Below are 15,680 nucleotides of genomic sequence, written 5' to 3' on the forward strand. Positions count from 1 at the left end.
ACACCGGGCCCCTAGAGACCTGAGACGCGCACAGGGCTCTGGGTGGGGACTTAGGCTCCCTACTTCCTCCTTCTAGCCCCAGATCCACTCAGATTCCCAGAGATGGGCTCCAGCCAGGGAGGGTGGGGCTGTCCCTGGGACCATCAGGAGTCACGGGCTGCCTAGGCAGACAGAGCTGTGGCAGGGAGCAGATCTTCACCCATCTCTGTGCCTCCAGCTGACTCAAATGTACCATGTCCCAGCACCTGCTTCTCCCACTTGCCGTCCTTGGTAACCTCAGGGGACAGGGCATGGTTGTAAGGGGCCTGGCTTCTAACATCTGGGGAGCTGGAAAGCAGGACTCCAGGGGTCTGCCTCGGGAGTGGGGTGTCAGAGGAGGCAGGGGAGGAGGACATCAGCGAAGGTGGGAGTGAGGTGTCGGGAGGGGAAGGAATAGCATATGAGAGGAGGAGGAAAGGAGGCCTGGGTGCCATGGGGGGATGGAGTACCTGTAAAGTTTGCGGGGAGGGGGTCAGGGAGGGCGTGTTGTGAGAATAGGTCTCCAGCCTCTTCCTGCCTCCATCTTTCCAGCCATAAGCCCCATCCCAGGAGCCTTCCAGGACTCAGGTAAGGCAGCTGGACTAGGTGAATATCACCCACAGAGGCAGAAAAGATGGGAGAGGTAGCATGGGTGCTGGCAGGGCGGCTGAGAGGGCAGGGAATTGGGGAAGAGGAAAGTAGGAAGATGGCAGCTGGGCGCTGTCAAGGGCTGGATGTCACCAATATCTTCCTCTTTTTACCCTGTGACTCCCAGCTCTCAGTCCTACCAAAGAAGAACCTGAAGATCTGGGTAAGGAAGGGTGGGGGGCTGGTCCTCAGATCTTAAAGGAGGTTAAAGCTGGCTAAGCAATGAGGGAGGTGGAAATGATCAGAAACTTAGAAGTGCCCAGGTTCTCTTTGTTCCCTGTTCGGGGGCAAACTGAAGTGGATTGGGGGGTGGGGCTTTGCCCTGAGTTACCTGGGCCTCCGGCTTTGGGGACAGGGGCAGGTGATGACCTCCACGGTATCCCATTGCAGACTGCGGTCGCCCTGAGCCCTCTGCCCGAATCATGGGGGGCTCAGACTCGCAGCCGGGCACCTGGCCGTGGCAGGTGAGCCTGCATCAGGGCGGGGGCCACATCTGCGGGGGCTCCCTCATCGCCCCCTCCTGGGTCCTCTCGGCCGCTCACTGTTTCGTGACGTGAGTATTCGCCCACGTCCAGCCCCTTTCTTTCAAAAGCCAAGCCCGCCCCGCAGCTGGGTCCCGCGGACTCAAGGCTAAATTGAAGCCCAGCTACCCCCGCCTCCCCTCCCTCCTGAAGCTAAGTGCTCTGCGGGGTATCCAGGTTCGGAGTGTGGTGAGGCCGCCAGCAGACTCCGCCCACCACTCCACCAAATATCCGGGTCTGAATTCCACCTTTCCAAAGCCCCCCATCAAGCACCTCCAAATCGCAACCGCTCCTCCCCCTTTCAGGAGTCTGTCTCAACCTCGATCGCCCCAGCCCCGAATCTGGATCGGATTCCGCCCCTCCTGGCTTCCCGCTGACCCCCCCTTCTCCCTGGTTCCAAGCCCCCAGCCCCACGAGGCCTGCCCCCTCCATGCGGTCCACCTAACCCCACCCCGGCCTTGGCCTTGGCTTAGGAATGGGACCTTGGAGCCCGCGGCCGAGTGGTCGGTAGTGCTGGGCGTGCACTCCTATGACGGACCCCTGGACGGCGCGCACGTCCGCTCGGTGGCCGCCATCCTGGTACCGGACAACTACAGCGGCGTGGAAAGTGGTGCCGACGTGGCCCTGCTGCGCCTGGCCTCTCCCGCCAGGCTGGGCCCCACCGTGCGGCCCGTCTGCCTGCCCCGCGCCTCGCACCGCTTCGCTCACGGCACCGCCTGCTGGGCCACGGGCTGGGGGGACGTCCAGGAGGCCGGTGAGTGGGGCGGGGGCGGGGGGGGGCGTCTCAGGAGGTGGGTTATTGGCGAGGTGGAGGCTACCAGGTGGGGCCGCAGGGCAGCCCGCACTGGACACTTGATGGGGCCGTTCCTGAGATGAGGCTGTAGGAAGAAGAACGGAGAGGAGTGGGAGGGGACATTGGTTTGGGATGTGGTGGGCGCAGAGACAAAGATGTCCAGGAGGCAGCTGGAGGGGACCAAGCTGAGCCCTGGGGAACAGGGGGCTGCATTCCTGACTCACAGCATTTCTTCTCTGGTTCTGCCGACAGACCCCCTGCCTCTCCCCTGGGTGCTACAAGAAGTGGAGCTAAGGGTGCTGGGAGAAGCTGCCTGTCAGTGTCTCTACAGCCGGCCTGGTCCCTTCAATCTCACTTTCCAGCTATTGCCAGGGATGCTGTGTGCTGGCTACCCAGAGGGCCGCAAGGACACCTGCCAGGTGAGGGGAGGCCCCTGCACCTGCCTGAAGGGCCAGGCAGAGCCCTCACCAATAGGAAGCAGTATGATTAATAGACAAATCCCATCTCGCTCATATTTCTGAACCTCATCTGCAAAAAGAGGGCAAGATTGCCAGTGGATGGGATTGATGTGAAGATTACAAATGGACAGAACTTGGGGCTCAACAAATGGGCACTGTTATCGATGGCAGTGTAGCGCAGTGGTCACATGCCAGACTCTGGAGTGTTATCCTGGTTAGAAGCTCAGTGCCACCACTTATTAGCTGTATAGCCTTGGCCAAGTTATTTGACTTCTCTCTGTGCAGATTTTCTCATCTGGAAGATGGGGATGATAGTGTTACTTTCTGGAGGTTATGATGATTAAATAAATCATCATATGATTTATTAATCATTATGATAACTAAATAAATTTGTACATGTAAAAAACATTTAGAACAGTGCCTGGTCCTTAGTAAGAGCTAAATAAGTATTAGCTATTATTATTACTATTATTATTATCATTATATTATTATCCCATATCCTAGCCTATAGCACAGCACCTATTACTTAGTAGATACTCAACAAATAGTTATTTTTTAAAATGAATTAATCCTTCACAGAAGGGAATTTTCCAGATAACCTGCTGAAGGCCAAAACATGATATATTTTCACCATTTTCCCCAGAAATGTTCCTGCAATGGCACAGAGCTTTGAGGGCACTCAAGCATGCATGGTGGTGATGGGGATTCAGGCTAGATGGTTTTCAGGGTCCTTCCCAGTTATAAAGTTCCAGGACCTAGGGACATAATCCCTGCCTTCTTGAACAGGACTGCCAACAATTCAACTTCCTCTAGAACAGTGCTGTCAAATAAAACTTCCTATGATGATGGAAATCTTTGCTATCTGCACTGTCTGATATGATAGTCACTAGCCACACTGGCTACTGCACATTTGAAAGGTGGCTAGTGTGATCAAGGAATTGAATTTTAATTTTATTTAATTTTAATTAATTCAAATAGCCACATGGGGCTAGTGTCTACCATATTGGACAGCACAATTCTAGATGATTCTGCACCTTCTTTGTAACCCTCCTGGGGTCACAGAGGTGCCTAACCTGGAATATAGTGATATCTTAGGGACAATGCCCCGGCATTAAATGGCCCCAGAACCCTTGTTTTACTGTCTGTTCCTTGTAGTTCTTCCTCCTTACTTGCCTTCAAACTGTCCCTTCTTGCTGCTTTTCTAATAGCCTATTTCCAACAGCCTTTTCCTCCTGAATGCTGGCATCTCTGATTTACTTTAACAATTTAACAAGGAATTCTAACAACTTAGAAATCAAAGACAGCGTTTGTTTGAACTATTTATTGAACAAGAATCATTGGCTCTGAGTGAGACCTGCAGGCCTCTCTGGCATGGCCTTTAATGCGTTAGCTTGGTGCTCCTGGCTTTGACTGCTCATCAGCCTTTCTACTTTACAAGGCTTTCTTCTGTTTAGAGTTGTAGGGGTTACAGAGGACAAGGCACAGCCAACAAATGTTTCTAGGAGAAGGTGGCTGTATGTAGGGCCAACCAGAAGAGGTGTAGAACCTTTGCGAGGTGGTCCGGTATAAGCGGGTGGGTCTCTGGGCTGATCCCGTGACACTAAGTCATCTATCATCAGGGAGACTCTGGGGGGCCCCTGGTCTGCAAGGAAGGTGGCCGATGGTTCCAGGCGGGAATCACCAGCTTTGGCTTTGGCTGTGGACGGAGGAACCGCCCCGGAGTCTTCACTGCTGTGGCTCCCTATGAGGCATGGATAAGGGAACAGGTGTTGGGCTCAGAGCCTGGCCCTGCCTTTCCCACCCAGTCCCCGGAGCTCCAGTCAGGTCTCCCCGAGCCCACGGATGAGAACTGTACCATCGCCCTGCCAGGTGAGGGGGTGCAGGACACCTGGATGTCAGCTGGATCTGGGAGATTTGAGTTCAGGTGGAAATTGCCTGGGGTTCAGGAAGCCCCCTCACTCAGGCCTCTCACCCCTCAGAGTGCGGGAAGGCCCCAAGGCCAGGGGCCTGGCCCTGGGAAGCCCAGGTGATGGTCCCAGGATCCAGACCCTGCTATGGGGCACTGGTGTCTGAAAGCTGGGTCTTGGCACCTGCCAGCTGCTTTCCAGGGTGAGTGAAAACCCAGTCTCAGGCAGATTCTTGCCCCTTCCCCCATCAGTCTGAGACACTATCTAACTGGCCCAGCCCTTCCCCTGGGTAGGATAGGGGTAGGGGAGTGGGGTGCCATTGGGAGGTGTATGATCCAGCTCAAAAATCCGGGTCCTAGTCTCTCTGGGGCGAATAGAGGGGTAATACGAATTCGACCCAGGATTGGGGTGGGGGGGTGTCTGAGTGCACAGGTCTCAGGTCCGGGATGCAGAATCCTGCCTGGAGATACAGAGTCTAAGCCACGGGTGGAGGTTTAGACGTGAGCATGTGGGATCCAGCCCACGTCCCCAGTCTCCCCATCCCGCAGCCGCATCAGCTCAGACCTCCCACCCCGCGACCTGGACCACTGGCGCGTGATGCTGCCCTCGCGCCCGCGCGCGGAGCGGGTGGCACGCCTCGTGCCGCACGAGAACGCCTCGTGGGACGACGCCTCGAACCTGGCGCTGCTGCAGCTGCGCGCGCCCGTGAACCTGAGCGTGGCCCCGCGGCCAGTGTGCCTACCCCACCCAGAACACTATTTCCTGCCCGGGAGCCGCTGCCGCCTGGCTCGCTGGGGCCACACGGGTGAGCAGGGACCCGGCTCGGGCCGGGCGGGGCGGAGCCGGGGCCGGACACCACCGCAGCGCAGGCCTCCTCCCTTTCTCTTCCAGAACCAGTGCCCGGAGCCGGTTCGCTGCTTGAGGCGGAGCTGTTGGGCGCCTGGTGGTGTCATTGCCTGTATGGCCGCCAGGGGCAGTCAGTGCCGCCACCGGGAGAGCCGCCTCTAGCTCTCTGCCCCGCCTACCAGGAGGAGGAGGTGGCGGGCCGCTGCTGGGTGAGCGGCGGCGGGGAGGGGCCCATGGGTCTAAGTAGGAGGGAGGGGCAGACTGGGGGCGGGGCCTGAGAGAGACAGGAACTGGGCTCCGTGATCTGGGGACGGAGGCGGGGTTAAGGCGGGGCCAGAACGCGCTAGGGGCGAAGCTTGGCCCAGAAGGACTTTGGGGAGGGGCCCCGAGACCCGCCGGGCCTTTTCGCTACCTCTAGGTTTAAAGAGAATCCTAAAGTGAGGGCCGACTTATTACACAGATCTGTGTTGGAGCCTGGCTTGGAGGAGGTGGGATTTGTTTATCCGAGTGCGCGAGAGTGTGGAGTCTAGGAAAGCCCCAGGACTTTGGCATCCTCTCATCAACTGGCACACACCTAGAGGCTGGTAACACACACACTCTCTCGCTGCAGAACTACTCTCATTGGAGCCTTCTATGCCGGGAAGAAGGGACCTGGTTCCTGGCTGGAATCAGAGACTTACCCAGTGACTGCCTGCGTCCCAGAGCCTTCTATCCGCTGCAGACCCACGGCCCATGGATCAGCCATGTGACTCGGGGAGCCTACCTGGAGGACCAGTTGTCCTGGGACTGGGGCCCTGAGGGGGAGGAGACTGAGACACAAACTTGTCCCCCTCACACAGAGCATGGCGGTGAGGAGGTGCCTTTGGGGCTTAGGGGCTCCTGGGAGTGCTTAGATCCATGGTAGGGGCTTTGCGGGTCAGCTGTTGGGCCCCCACTGAGGGAGTCGCCTCCTCTCTCTAGCCTGTGGACTGCGGCCAGAGCCGGCTCTGACGGGGGGCCTGTGGCCCTGGCTGGCAGAGGTGCATGTAGCTGGAGAGCGAGTCTGCACTGGGATCCTCGTGGCCCCAGGCTGGGTCCTGGCAGCCACTCACTGTATCCTCAGGTGGGTCTCACCCATCTCCCTGGCAAGAGGGAAAAATTGGAAGATGGGCCAAAGGACTCTTTCAGTAGAGGTTTGTTCTCCCTTTAGGGCTTTTATAGCACAGGGTAATTGCTGCGACGTGTTTTGAGACAAAGAGAGATTTGGAAGGAGGAATAATGAATGAAGGAGTTAGTGGAATGACCCTGGAGATTCATTCCACCCTTTCCCCTGGACTGGGAAGGACTTTATCAGCAATGAGGGGAACAGAAAATGACACTGGACCTTGTTCCAACAGGCTGGGCTCTACAACAGTGCCTTATATTGAAGTGTACCTGGGCCGGGCTGGGGCCAGCCCCCTCCCACAGAGTCACCAGGTATCCCGGCTGGTCATCAGCATCCGCCTGCCCCGGCACCTGGGACTTCGGCCCCCCCTGGCCCTCCTGGAGCTGAGCTCCCGGGTGGAGCCCTCCCCATCAGCCTTGCCCATCTGCCTTCACCCAGGGGGTACTCCCCTGGGGGCCAGCTGCTGGGTGCTGGGCTGGAAGGACCCCCAGGACCGAGGTGAGAGCCCTGGGTCCTGGGGGTGAGAAGTGGCTGGATACCAGAATCCCTGGGACAACCTTCCTTCCTCTCTCTAGTCCCTGTGGCTGCTGCTGTCTCCATCTTGACACCACGACTCTGTCACTGCCTCTATCAGGGCATTCTGCCCCCTGGAACTCTCTGTGTCCTGTATGCAGAGGGGCAGGAGGACAGGTGTGAGGTACGGAGCCTGGGTATCCTGGTCCAGGCAGGGGAGAGGCAGTGCTGGGCAGCTGGACACCAGGGAGAGGGCAGGGTTGGAATTCTTGGGTGCTGGGTCTCAGATAGGAAGAAGCAGTGCTTCCTGGCTGAACCTTGAGAGAGACCAGGGGCCAAGATGCCTGAGGATGGAGGCAAGCTGTGCTTTGTGGCTGGGCCCTAGAAGGTGCAGGGGACCAGGAGGAAAGGGTAAGAGACCCTTTTGGTCTTGGCTCTGATGCTGCAGGTGACCTCAGCACCTCCGCTCCTGTGCCAGACTGAGGAAGGCTCTTGGGTCCTCGTGGGCATGGCTATTCGAGGCAGCAGGGACCTATTTGCCGCCATCGGACCCGAAGAGACCTGGATCTCCCAGACAGTGGGGGAGGCGCATTTCCTGCCCCCCAGTGGCTTCCCCCACTGGCTCCCAGAAGGCGGCGACCTCTGTCCCCCTGACATGGCCAGGGCCTCAGGTTCCCCTCGAGCTGCTCTCTTCCTGCTGCTACTGACCCTCCTGATCCAGGGCTGAGGGGGCCTGGGTCCCTGGGCCACCTCCCCTTCACCTCCCCCACCCCCTCCAGCCCTCTACTTCCTACCTGGTGGGGCTGGAATGTGGCCCAACCGGCTCTGTTCCCTTACCCAGAACCTCCTGAGTGCCCCACCCACCTAGACTGCAGCGGCTTCAGACAATTGGGCCTCAGTGCCCAGCTATTTTGGGCCCTGGCATGCTTGAGGGCAGGGGGAGCCAGTGGACCACAAAGGTGTAAACAGAGACATGCGTGGCTTTGTGGCATTGCTGGGGGCAGGCTGAGGGACGGGGGGTGGGGGTGGGGGGGTGGGGGGGGAGGGGGAAGCCCCAGGGAGCGGGCCTCTCCCTCCTGGGCCTCTGTCAGGCCTTGGGCTCCCAGAAAATGTATCCCTGATAATGTGGCATCTGTCCCTCATTCCTGCCCCAGGGCGGGGGAGGTCGAGTGGCCAGCTGGGTGTGTGTTACCTCCCCAGTGGAATCAGCATCCCCAGCACACACCTGCTGGACACCTCAGCCCTAGCTCTCTTGGACCCTGCTGCCCCTCCCCCCAGAGCAAGAAGGACTGAGGGTGAGGGTCAGAGGAAGGGTCCAGGAGTCTGGGAATCCAGGGTCTGTCTGCCATATCCTGTACCTGCACGGAGCCTCCCCCGTACACATACCCTGATGAATGGTGCCCCAGAGTGTTCACCTCCAGTGTCCCCAGTACACACACATGACACTTGTACCGTTCAAGGGTCCACGACATCCTGCCCAGTGCCCCCAGGGTTTGGGCCCCATCAAGAGTCCCCTGTATGTACATCTCACTACCTCCGCCCACCCCCACTTACCAGTGCACCTCCCTGCATTCATTCAACCACGTTCCCTGCTAATTGCTAAGTCCCGGCACAGCTCGGGCCTTGACAAGCCCATGAAGTGCTCCCAACGTGGGGGGGAACACATGGACTGGGGATCAGGAACAAGTCATAGAGGAGGTTCTAGCAAAGAATAAGGGCAAAAGGGAGACCCATCCGGGGCAGGAGGGGTGCTTGGGATGGAAACCAGCCGCTGAGGGTGGCAGAGGGGTCACCTCTGGGGCTGGGGTCACCATCCCTGAGTTGAGTAGGCAGAAGGTTGGGGAGGGGAGACCTTACAGGGAAGCTGGAAGTTCTTGGGAGATTGAGAAGATGGGCAGAGGTTCTTAAAGGCCCTGGCTAATCGTTTTGTGTTTTTTTTTCTTTGGCCGCACTGCATGGCATGCAGGATCTTAGTTCCCTGACCAGGGATCAAACCCCTGCCCCCTGCAGTGGAACACACAGTCCTAGCCACTGGACAGCCAGGGAGAGAATATTCTGCATCTATATCTCCACAGGGACATACACCCCTACCTGCTCTCCATAAGGCAGGAGATAGATAGTCCCCAGGCTGAGTAGCTGGAGTTTGTCCCCTCTGGGCAGATACTCCAAGATGAAGAGGAGGAGGAGCTAAGCCCCCACCCAGATAAGAGACCATGTATTTCTCATTCTCGAGGTCAAGGAGACCTTCCCGACTCTACGTGCGCAGAAAGGCTCCTCAGAGGTCAAAAAGGAGGGGGTGCCACCCCACAGTAAGTGATGCCAACCTATCCATAGATCTCTTTGCTAGAATCCTTCTTGGCTAAGAGTTGCTCATGCACACGTGGGAGGACCCTGAGGTAAACCAAGTACGGACTCAGAGGCAGAGAAAGCAAGATGATTGGCCAAAGGAAACCTGGAAGAAATGCCCCATATAAGTGATTCAAACTACCCACGAGCGCGCGACTCTCTCTCTGAGTCCACCTGTGTGTCTATCCACACGTACCCTTTTTCCTCCTAATAAACACTTTACTTGTTTCACTACTTTCCGTCTCTTTGTGGAAATTCATTTCTACACAGCTGACGGGACAGGGCCTTGGCACTGGCCACTCGTCCTCTGGTGGTCTAGTGGCTAGGATTCAGCGCTCTCACTGCCACGGCCTGACTTCCGTCTCTGGCCAGAGAACGGAAATCCTGCTTCAAGCCACTGCAGGCCGAGGCCACCCAAGATCACCCATGCCCAGTCAGTCACTCGTATGTCATCCCCCACAAACATTTAATATACCCTGTCCTCTACCCAAACCCACCCACAGTGTCCAGGGTCTTCCCCCTCCACCCCAGCTTAGACCCCTTCCCGAGTCAGTCTTTTTTTTTTTTAATAAATTTATTTACTTACTTATTTATGGCTGCGTTGGGTCTTCGTTGCTGCACGCGGCTTTTCTCTAATAGCATTGAGCGGGGACTACTCTTCGTTGCGGTGTGCGGGCTACTCATTGCGGTGCTTCTCTTGTTGTAGAGCACGGGCTCTAGGCGCGGGCTTCAGTAGTTGTGGCTCACGGGCTGTAGAGTGCGGGCTCAGTAGTTGTGGCACACGGGCTTAGTTGCTCCGCGGCACATGGGATCTTCCCGGACCAGGGCTCGAGCCTGCGTCTCCTGCATTGGCAGGTGGATTCTTAACTACACCGCACCACCAGGGAAGTCCCCCGAGTCAGTTTTGTCCCCTTTCCCATTACAGGAATTCCCTGCCCTCCAGCCTAGGCCCTGAAGTCCTGGCTCAGAGGTCCAGACACCTAGTCTTATGGAAGGCAGGTGGACAAGTGGGGCTCTGTATTTCTAAAGCTTGAAGCCAACACACTTTCCCAATTGCCCAGATTCATACACTCACAGAGGAGGCTCCTGTCCCCCAACCCAGGCACATGGGCCTCCTTTCCCTGAACCTAGGTCACCTGCGCCCTCCTTCTGAGGACGATTCACCTGGACCACCCTTCCCCATCTTTGCCTTGTTAACAGCTTTTCATAATCCCTTTAGGTCTCAGTTCTAAAGGCACCTCCTTGAGGAGCCCTTCTTGATTCCAGCCTAGGTCACGCTCCTGTAAGTGGCTCCCAGAGCCCGCATTCTTCTTTCTCCATCACAGTTCGTAGCTTGAAATTATTCCGTAATTGTTTGTGTCATTTTATGATTCAAGTCTGTCACCGCAACTTCACCATGAGCTCAGGGAAGGCAGGGACAGTGTCCACTGTGTCTCCTGTGCCTGGAACATATTAGGCGCTCAGTAAGTATTTGTGGAATGATTAGCACCACCAGACACGCTCACCACACCTCACCACTCGAAGATGAGGCTGCAGGCTCCACAGAGGACCTGAAAAGGCCCCAGCCCGGGGGCAGACCTGGCTGTCCGGGGCTCAGATGCTAGGCCTCAGGCGGAACGGAGGGAGAAGCAGCTGGTAACACAGGCCGGGCCGGGCCCTGGGGGCATAACTGGTCATGGAGACCTGAAAGACCTGGGACCGAGAGCCGAGAGCCGCTGGGTCAGGAATCCAGCCATCCGGGTTTCCAGCCCTGCCTGGGGCTGCTCAGCCCAACCCCCCCACCCCCCTTGCCCCCCCCCCCCCCCACACACAGCCTAGGGGTCTGAGAGGACTCAGGACTCAACCCAACCCCGCCACCCCCTCGCCCCCCCCCCATACACACACACACACACACACACACACACACACAGGACTCAACCCAACCCCGCCACCCCCCTCGCCCCCCACACACATACACACACACACACACACACACACACACACACACACACACACACACACACACACACGGTCTGAGAGGACTCAGGACTTTGGCAACAAGAGAGGCTGGCTGAGCTGATCAGGGAGGGCGGGACCAGGGGAGGGGCCGGCAGGTAGGTGCCCTTTCCCAGGAGCTGCCACTTCGGAAGGAAGATCTACTGTGTACCCAGGCCGGGCTGGAGACGCGTCCTCACTGCCGGCTGCGGAGACCCTGGCGTTTACTCTGTGCCCGCTGCCTGCCTTCGAAGCCGCCTTGGACACCTGCTTCCGCTTCCCTCTGGTTCTGACACCTGGATCTTGCCTTTGAACCCCAGCCTGAGGTCCCTTCCTTTGGGTGCCTGGTGTCTTCCCAGGGCCCCTGGTCCTGGGTCATGGCCCAGAGGGCAGGCCTGGGGCCTAGGTGGTTGGAGGCTCTGGCCACTCTGCTTTTGCTTGGATTATTCCAGAATGAGATGGGTGAGCGTGTGGGGGTGGGGAGTGTGGAGCACGGGGGGGGGGGGGGGGGGGAGGGGGCGGCCGGTAGTGCACCGGCGCCGAGGGTGTAACCCTTTTCTGGGGCACATCCCTTATTCTGGGCTCAAGAACCCCCAGCTTCAGCCTCCCTGGCTCTTGGCCTCTCCCCTCAGCTTTAGCTTCCTGGGGGGGGGGGTGCAGCCCTCTGGAGAAGCAGGAGGTAAGGGGGCGTCTGGGCACTTGAGACTTCCCCGCTTACCCCTCCCTCTTTCTCTTTCCCTCCAGGAGCCGTTGGGGCTGAAGGTGAGGCTCGCCGGGGAAGTGGGGGGAGGGGAAGGGGAGGGGGAGGTGCCACGGGTTCAGATTTCCCTGGGGCGTTTGAGTGCCTGACCCTCTCTGCAAGGCCGTCTCTTTCACTCCTGTTGTCTTATTTGGGTCCTCCAATAGCTCTGGGAGGCGAGGATTACAGCCCTCGTTCTTTGGATTAAGAAACTGAGGGGCAGAGAAATAACTTGCCCGACGGCACACAGCCAGTAAGTGGCAGAGCTGGGATTTAAACCCAGGTCTGACTCCAAACGTGGGTTGTTTTGAGGGAAACAAACCAAGGATCCGTCTCCTTGGCAATCCCGGCTTCACCATGTACTGGCTGTGTCTCGAATGCCAGTTCCCTCACCTCTGAAATGAAGTTGAGGGAGTTCCCTTGGGGTCCACTGGTTGGGACTCCGCACTTTCACTGCCGAGGGCCCCCGGGTTGGGGAACTAGGATCCCACAGGCCGTGCGGTGCGGCAAAAATAAAATAAAATGAAGTTGATTCTGGGAATTCCCTGGTGGTCCAGTGGTTCAGACTCTGTGCTTCCAATGCAGGGAGCACGGGTTCGATCCCTGGTCACGGAACTAAGGTCCCACATGCCATACAGTGCGGCCAAAAACAAAAAATTTTTTTAAAAAATTAAGTTGATTCTGTCTGTCTCCTGGGGCTGCAATGAAGAGTCTGGAAGATTAAGGAAGTGAAAGCCCCTTTGGGGCCTGGCATTGCTTGAACTGCTGGTCTCTATTGTCCTTTTTACAAGGAGAGGGGGAGGAGCCTCACTGGGTGGTTTTCCCTGCTTCTGAGCAGGTGACTTTGTGAAGGGCACTTGGGTCCTGCTCCAAACAGCGGCCTCTGCGGGGGTGGGGCTGTCCTGGAAACTAGACATTCACACCCTGGGAGCCCGGCTGTTCCGTTCGTTTGTTCAACACACATCCACAACTCCATCCATGTGCCCAGCCCTGTGCTGGGTGCTGGGGACATAGGGATCTGCCCTCGTCCCTGCCCCTAGGGAACGCCCAGGTTGGCTGGTTGAAGCAGACACGTCATAATGCGGAACAGCCACGTCTGGGAAGCACGGACCTCGGGAGCTCCGAAGCGTCGCCTCACTCAGCCAGCAGGGTCAGGGCAGGCTACAGAGGGACTGAGAATTTGAACCATCTCCATAGGCGATAGCAGTTTGCTGAGCGAAGTAGGGATGAGGAAAGGTATTCTAGGCAGAGTGACCTGAATAGGCCAAGGTCTGGAGGTGAACAAGTGTGTGGCCCGCTGTGACAGGGTGTGCAGAGGGATGGCTGTGCCACGGAAGGTCTGGAGTCTCTCGTAAAGGCAGTGCGGGCCAGGGAAGGATTTAAGCGGGGGTATGACCTGGCCAGATTTGTAAGGAGTGGAGCAGATGGAAGGCAGGAAGGCCGGTGAGGACAGAAGCTGGATGAGACCTTAATTAGGCACTGGGTCGAGGGTAGCGGGGGCAGGCGATCTGACCGTGACTGGTGAGCCATGGGATGGGGACACAGGGTGGCTGATTTCTGTGAACTCACTCCCCAAGCTCCAAACCAGACCTCCTGGGCTATGTCGGGAGTGGCAGGGTCGAGGATGTGGTTTGGGGGACCCTGAGGACCTGACCCCCTCCCTTCCTTTCCTCCCTGGGCAGCCTCCTGCGGCGTGGTCCACCAAGCACGTATCACAGGTGGTAGCGATTCAGCCCACGGCCAGTGGCCCTGGCAGGTCAGCATCAGCTACAACGGCGCCCACGCGTGTGGTGGCTCTCTCCTGTCTGAGCAGTGGGTGCTGTCGGCTGCTCACTGCTTCCCAAGGTACCAGCTGGGTAGGGGGCAGGGCGGGGAAGTCAAAAGTGGGCTGGAGGTCAAAGTTCAAGGATCAGTGTGGGTCAGAGGTTGGAGATTCTTGGGTTGTATCTAGGGATATCAATAAAGTCTGTAAGGATCCGTCAGGAGTGAAGGCCAGAGGTCACAGGTCACAGGATAAAACTAGGATGCAGGGTGGACTCTGAAAGGTCAGGAACTGAGGTTGGACGCCACAAGGCAACAGGGATCCCGGTCTCTCGGGTCCCAGCCTTCGCCCCTCTGCCTGCAGGGAGCACCGCACAGAGGACTACGAGGTAAAGCTGGGGGCCCACAAGCTGAACTACTACAGCTCTGACACCGAGGTCCGCATGGTGGCGCAGGTCATTTCCCACCCCAGCTACCTCCAGGAGGGCTCCATGGGTGACATTGCGCTCCTCCAGCTCAAACCCTCTGTCACCTTCTCTCGCTACATCCGGCCCATCTGCCTCCCCGCAGCCAACGCCTCCTTCCCCAATGGTCTCCAGTGCACTGTCACGGGATGGGGCCACGTGGCCCCCTCAGGTGAGGGTGAGGTGGGCGCTGATGTCTAGGGGCACGGAGGGAGCCGACGCAGGGTAGGAGGCCCTGGGTAAGCATCTTTTGCCCCCACAGTGAGCCTCCCGGCCCCCAAGACGCTGCAGCAACTTGAGGTGCCACTGATCAGTCGCGAGACCTGTAACTGCCTGTACAATATCAACGCCAAGCCCGAGGAGCCCCACTTTATCCAGCAGGACATGGTGTGTGCTGGCTATGTGAAAGGGGGCAAGGACGCCTGCCAGGTACACGCGGGGGGTCCGGGGAGAAGATGAGACAGGCGTGTCTTGGGAGATGAGGGCTCAGTGGGGCTGGCACGGATGGTTGGAGGCCTGGGGGCTGGTCCTGACAGCTGCTGTATGGATTTTCTCCTCAGGGTGACTCTGGGGGCCCACTCTCCTGCCCAGTGGGGGGCCGCTGGTACGTGGCAGGCATCGTAAGCTGGGGTGATGCCTGTGGGGCCCCCAACAGGCCTGGTGTGTATACTCTGACCTCCAGCTATGCCTCCTGGATTCACCACAAAGTGGCAGAGCTCCAGCCTCAGGTGGTGCCCCAAATCCAGGAGTCCCAGCCTGATGGCAACCTCTGCAGCAACTACGGGGCCTTCAACCCTGCCCCAGCCCCAGGCTTGGTGGGACCCCTCCTTCTGCTGCCACTAGGCCTGACCCTGGGCCTCCTCCGCCCACAGCACGACCACTGAGCTACTCACCCTGGGAGCTGACTTGCTTCCGGGACCTCCACAACACACCCAAGGGCACACGCCTGCTCCCAGGATGCCTGACTTTGAGCCACTCCTTCCTCCCAGGACCCTGTGGGAGTTCAAAGCACCATCCTGACCTTTGAGCCCACTCTTCTGGGTTGCTCTTTGGGACTGTAACCTCCACCACAGGAGTTTACTGCCTAGGAGTCTACTGGCTAGAAACTCTGGTCACTTCCATCTGCTGTCCACAAGCCTATCGGTTGGGCTCCTGTGGAGCCCCCAAGGACCCTCGGCTATGAAAGTGGGCCCCGGCTCCCCACCTGTTTCTAGAAGACGCCCAGATGCCTGCTGCTGAAAGGCTGGCTGTAGCACCTCACCTGCTCTGCCTGATGAGCCCCATCATTTCACCCTCTCACTGTTTTCTGGGCTGGGGCTGCCTCTGGGCAGCATGCTTTCAAGGACAGAAAAGGCCCCACTCTTGCCTCACTGGCTGCCACGCCCCCCTGAGCCCCGACTCCTGGACTCCGGAGGACTGAGCCCCCACCGGAACTGGGCCCCGACTTGCACCTGGTGTGCGGGGTTAGACGGAGCGAGATGGAGTAAAATGTTCTGAGCACAACTGGCCGTGTGTGTGTGACGTGAAATGATGCCCATCCGCTCTGGG

General features: G+C 58.2%; 2 protein-coding genes across 6 annotated transcripts; both read left to right on the forward strand.

Moving 5' to 3' along the window:
- Nucleotides 1–233: 233 nt before the first annotated feature.
- PRSS36 (serine protease 36) lies at nucleotides 234–7,866 on the forward strand. 4 transcript variants are annotated; one of them, XM_004330240.4, is made up of 15 exons: nucleotides 234–270; nucleotides 571–606; nucleotides 794–829; nucleotides 1,057–1,219; nucleotides 1,661–1,941; nucleotides 2,233–2,399; nucleotides 4,058–4,307; nucleotides 4,418–4,547; nucleotides 4,894–5,150; nucleotides 5,237–5,400; nucleotides 5,802–6,039; nucleotides 6,152–6,293; nucleotides 6,568–6,833; nucleotides 6,911–7,032; nucleotides 7,297–7,866. In XM_004330240.4, the coding sequence occupies exons 1-15, from the start codon at nucleotides 234–236 to the stop codon at nucleotides 7,573–7,575; spliced, it is 2,568 nt and encodes an 855-aa protein (XP_004330288.2). In that variant the 3' UTR covers nucleotides 7,576–7,866. The 4 variants fall into 4 exon arrangements, 3 of the variants coding, with proteins under 3 accessions (XP_004330288.2, XP_019777278.2, XP_004330290.2); XM_019921719.2 differs by having other exon boundaries at nucleotides 5,237–5,385; XM_004330242.4 differs by lacking the exon at nucleotides 6,911–7,032 and having other exon boundaries at nucleotides 6,568–6,646.
- Nucleotides 7,867–11,308: 3,442 nt separating this feature from the next.
- On the forward strand, nucleotides 11,309–15,635 carry PRSS8 (serine protease 8). 2 transcript variants are annotated; one of them, XM_033841295.2, is made up of 6 exons: nucleotides 11,309–11,630; nucleotides 11,913–11,930; nucleotides 13,590–13,752; nucleotides 14,033–14,304; nucleotides 14,395–14,561; nucleotides 14,693–15,635. In XM_033841295.2, the coding sequence occupies exons 1-6, from the start codon at nucleotides 11,546–11,548 to the stop codon at nucleotides 15,014–15,016; spliced, it is 1,029 nt and encodes a 342-aa protein (XP_033697186.1). In that variant the 5' UTR covers nucleotides 11,309–11,545; the 3' UTR covers nucleotides 15,017–15,635. The 2 variants fall into 2 exon arrangements, with proteins under 2 accessions (XP_033697186.1, XP_033697187.1); XM_033841296.2 differs by having other exon boundaries at nucleotides 14,395–14,519.
- The last annotated feature ends 45 nt before the right edge of the window (nucleotides 15,636–15,680 follow it).

The sequence above is a fragment of the Tursiops truncatus genome, chromosome 15 (assembly GCF_011762595.2).
Source record: "Tursiops truncatus isolate mTurTru1 chromosome 15, mTurTru1.mat.Y, whole genome shotgun sequence".
Classification (NCBI taxonomy): Eukaryota; Metazoa; Chordata; class Mammalia; order Artiodactyla; family Delphinidae; genus Tursiops; species Tursiops truncatus.

Excerpts from the sequence above, each read along its gene's own strand:
- PRSS36 (XM_004330240.4), top strand. The coding sequence starts at position 234 with ATGTCCCAGCACCTGCTTCTCCCACTTGCCGTCCTTG. Across the intron at positions 271-570 it reads TCTCCCACTTGCCGTCCTTG|CCATAAGCCCCATCCCAGGA; the intron begins GTAACCTCAGGG and ends CCATCTTTCCAG. Across the intron at positions 6,834-6,910 it reads GAAGGACCCCCAGGACCGAG|TCCCTGTGGCTGCTGCTGTC; the intron begins GTGAGAGCCCTG and ends TCCTCTCTCTAG.
- PRSS8 (XM_033841295.2), top strand. The coding sequence starts at position 11,546 with ATGGCCCAGAGGGCAGGCCTGGGGCCTAGGTGGTTGGAGGCTCTGGCC. Across the intron at positions 13,753-14,032 it reads GCTGCTCACTGCTTCCCAAG|GGAGCACCGCACAGAGGACT; the intron begins GTACCAGCTGGG and ends CTCTGCCTGCAG. Across the intron at positions 14,562-14,692 it reads GGGGCAAGGACGCCTGCCAG|GGTGACTCTGGGGGCCCACT; the intron begins GTACACGCGGGG and ends TTTTCTCCTCAG.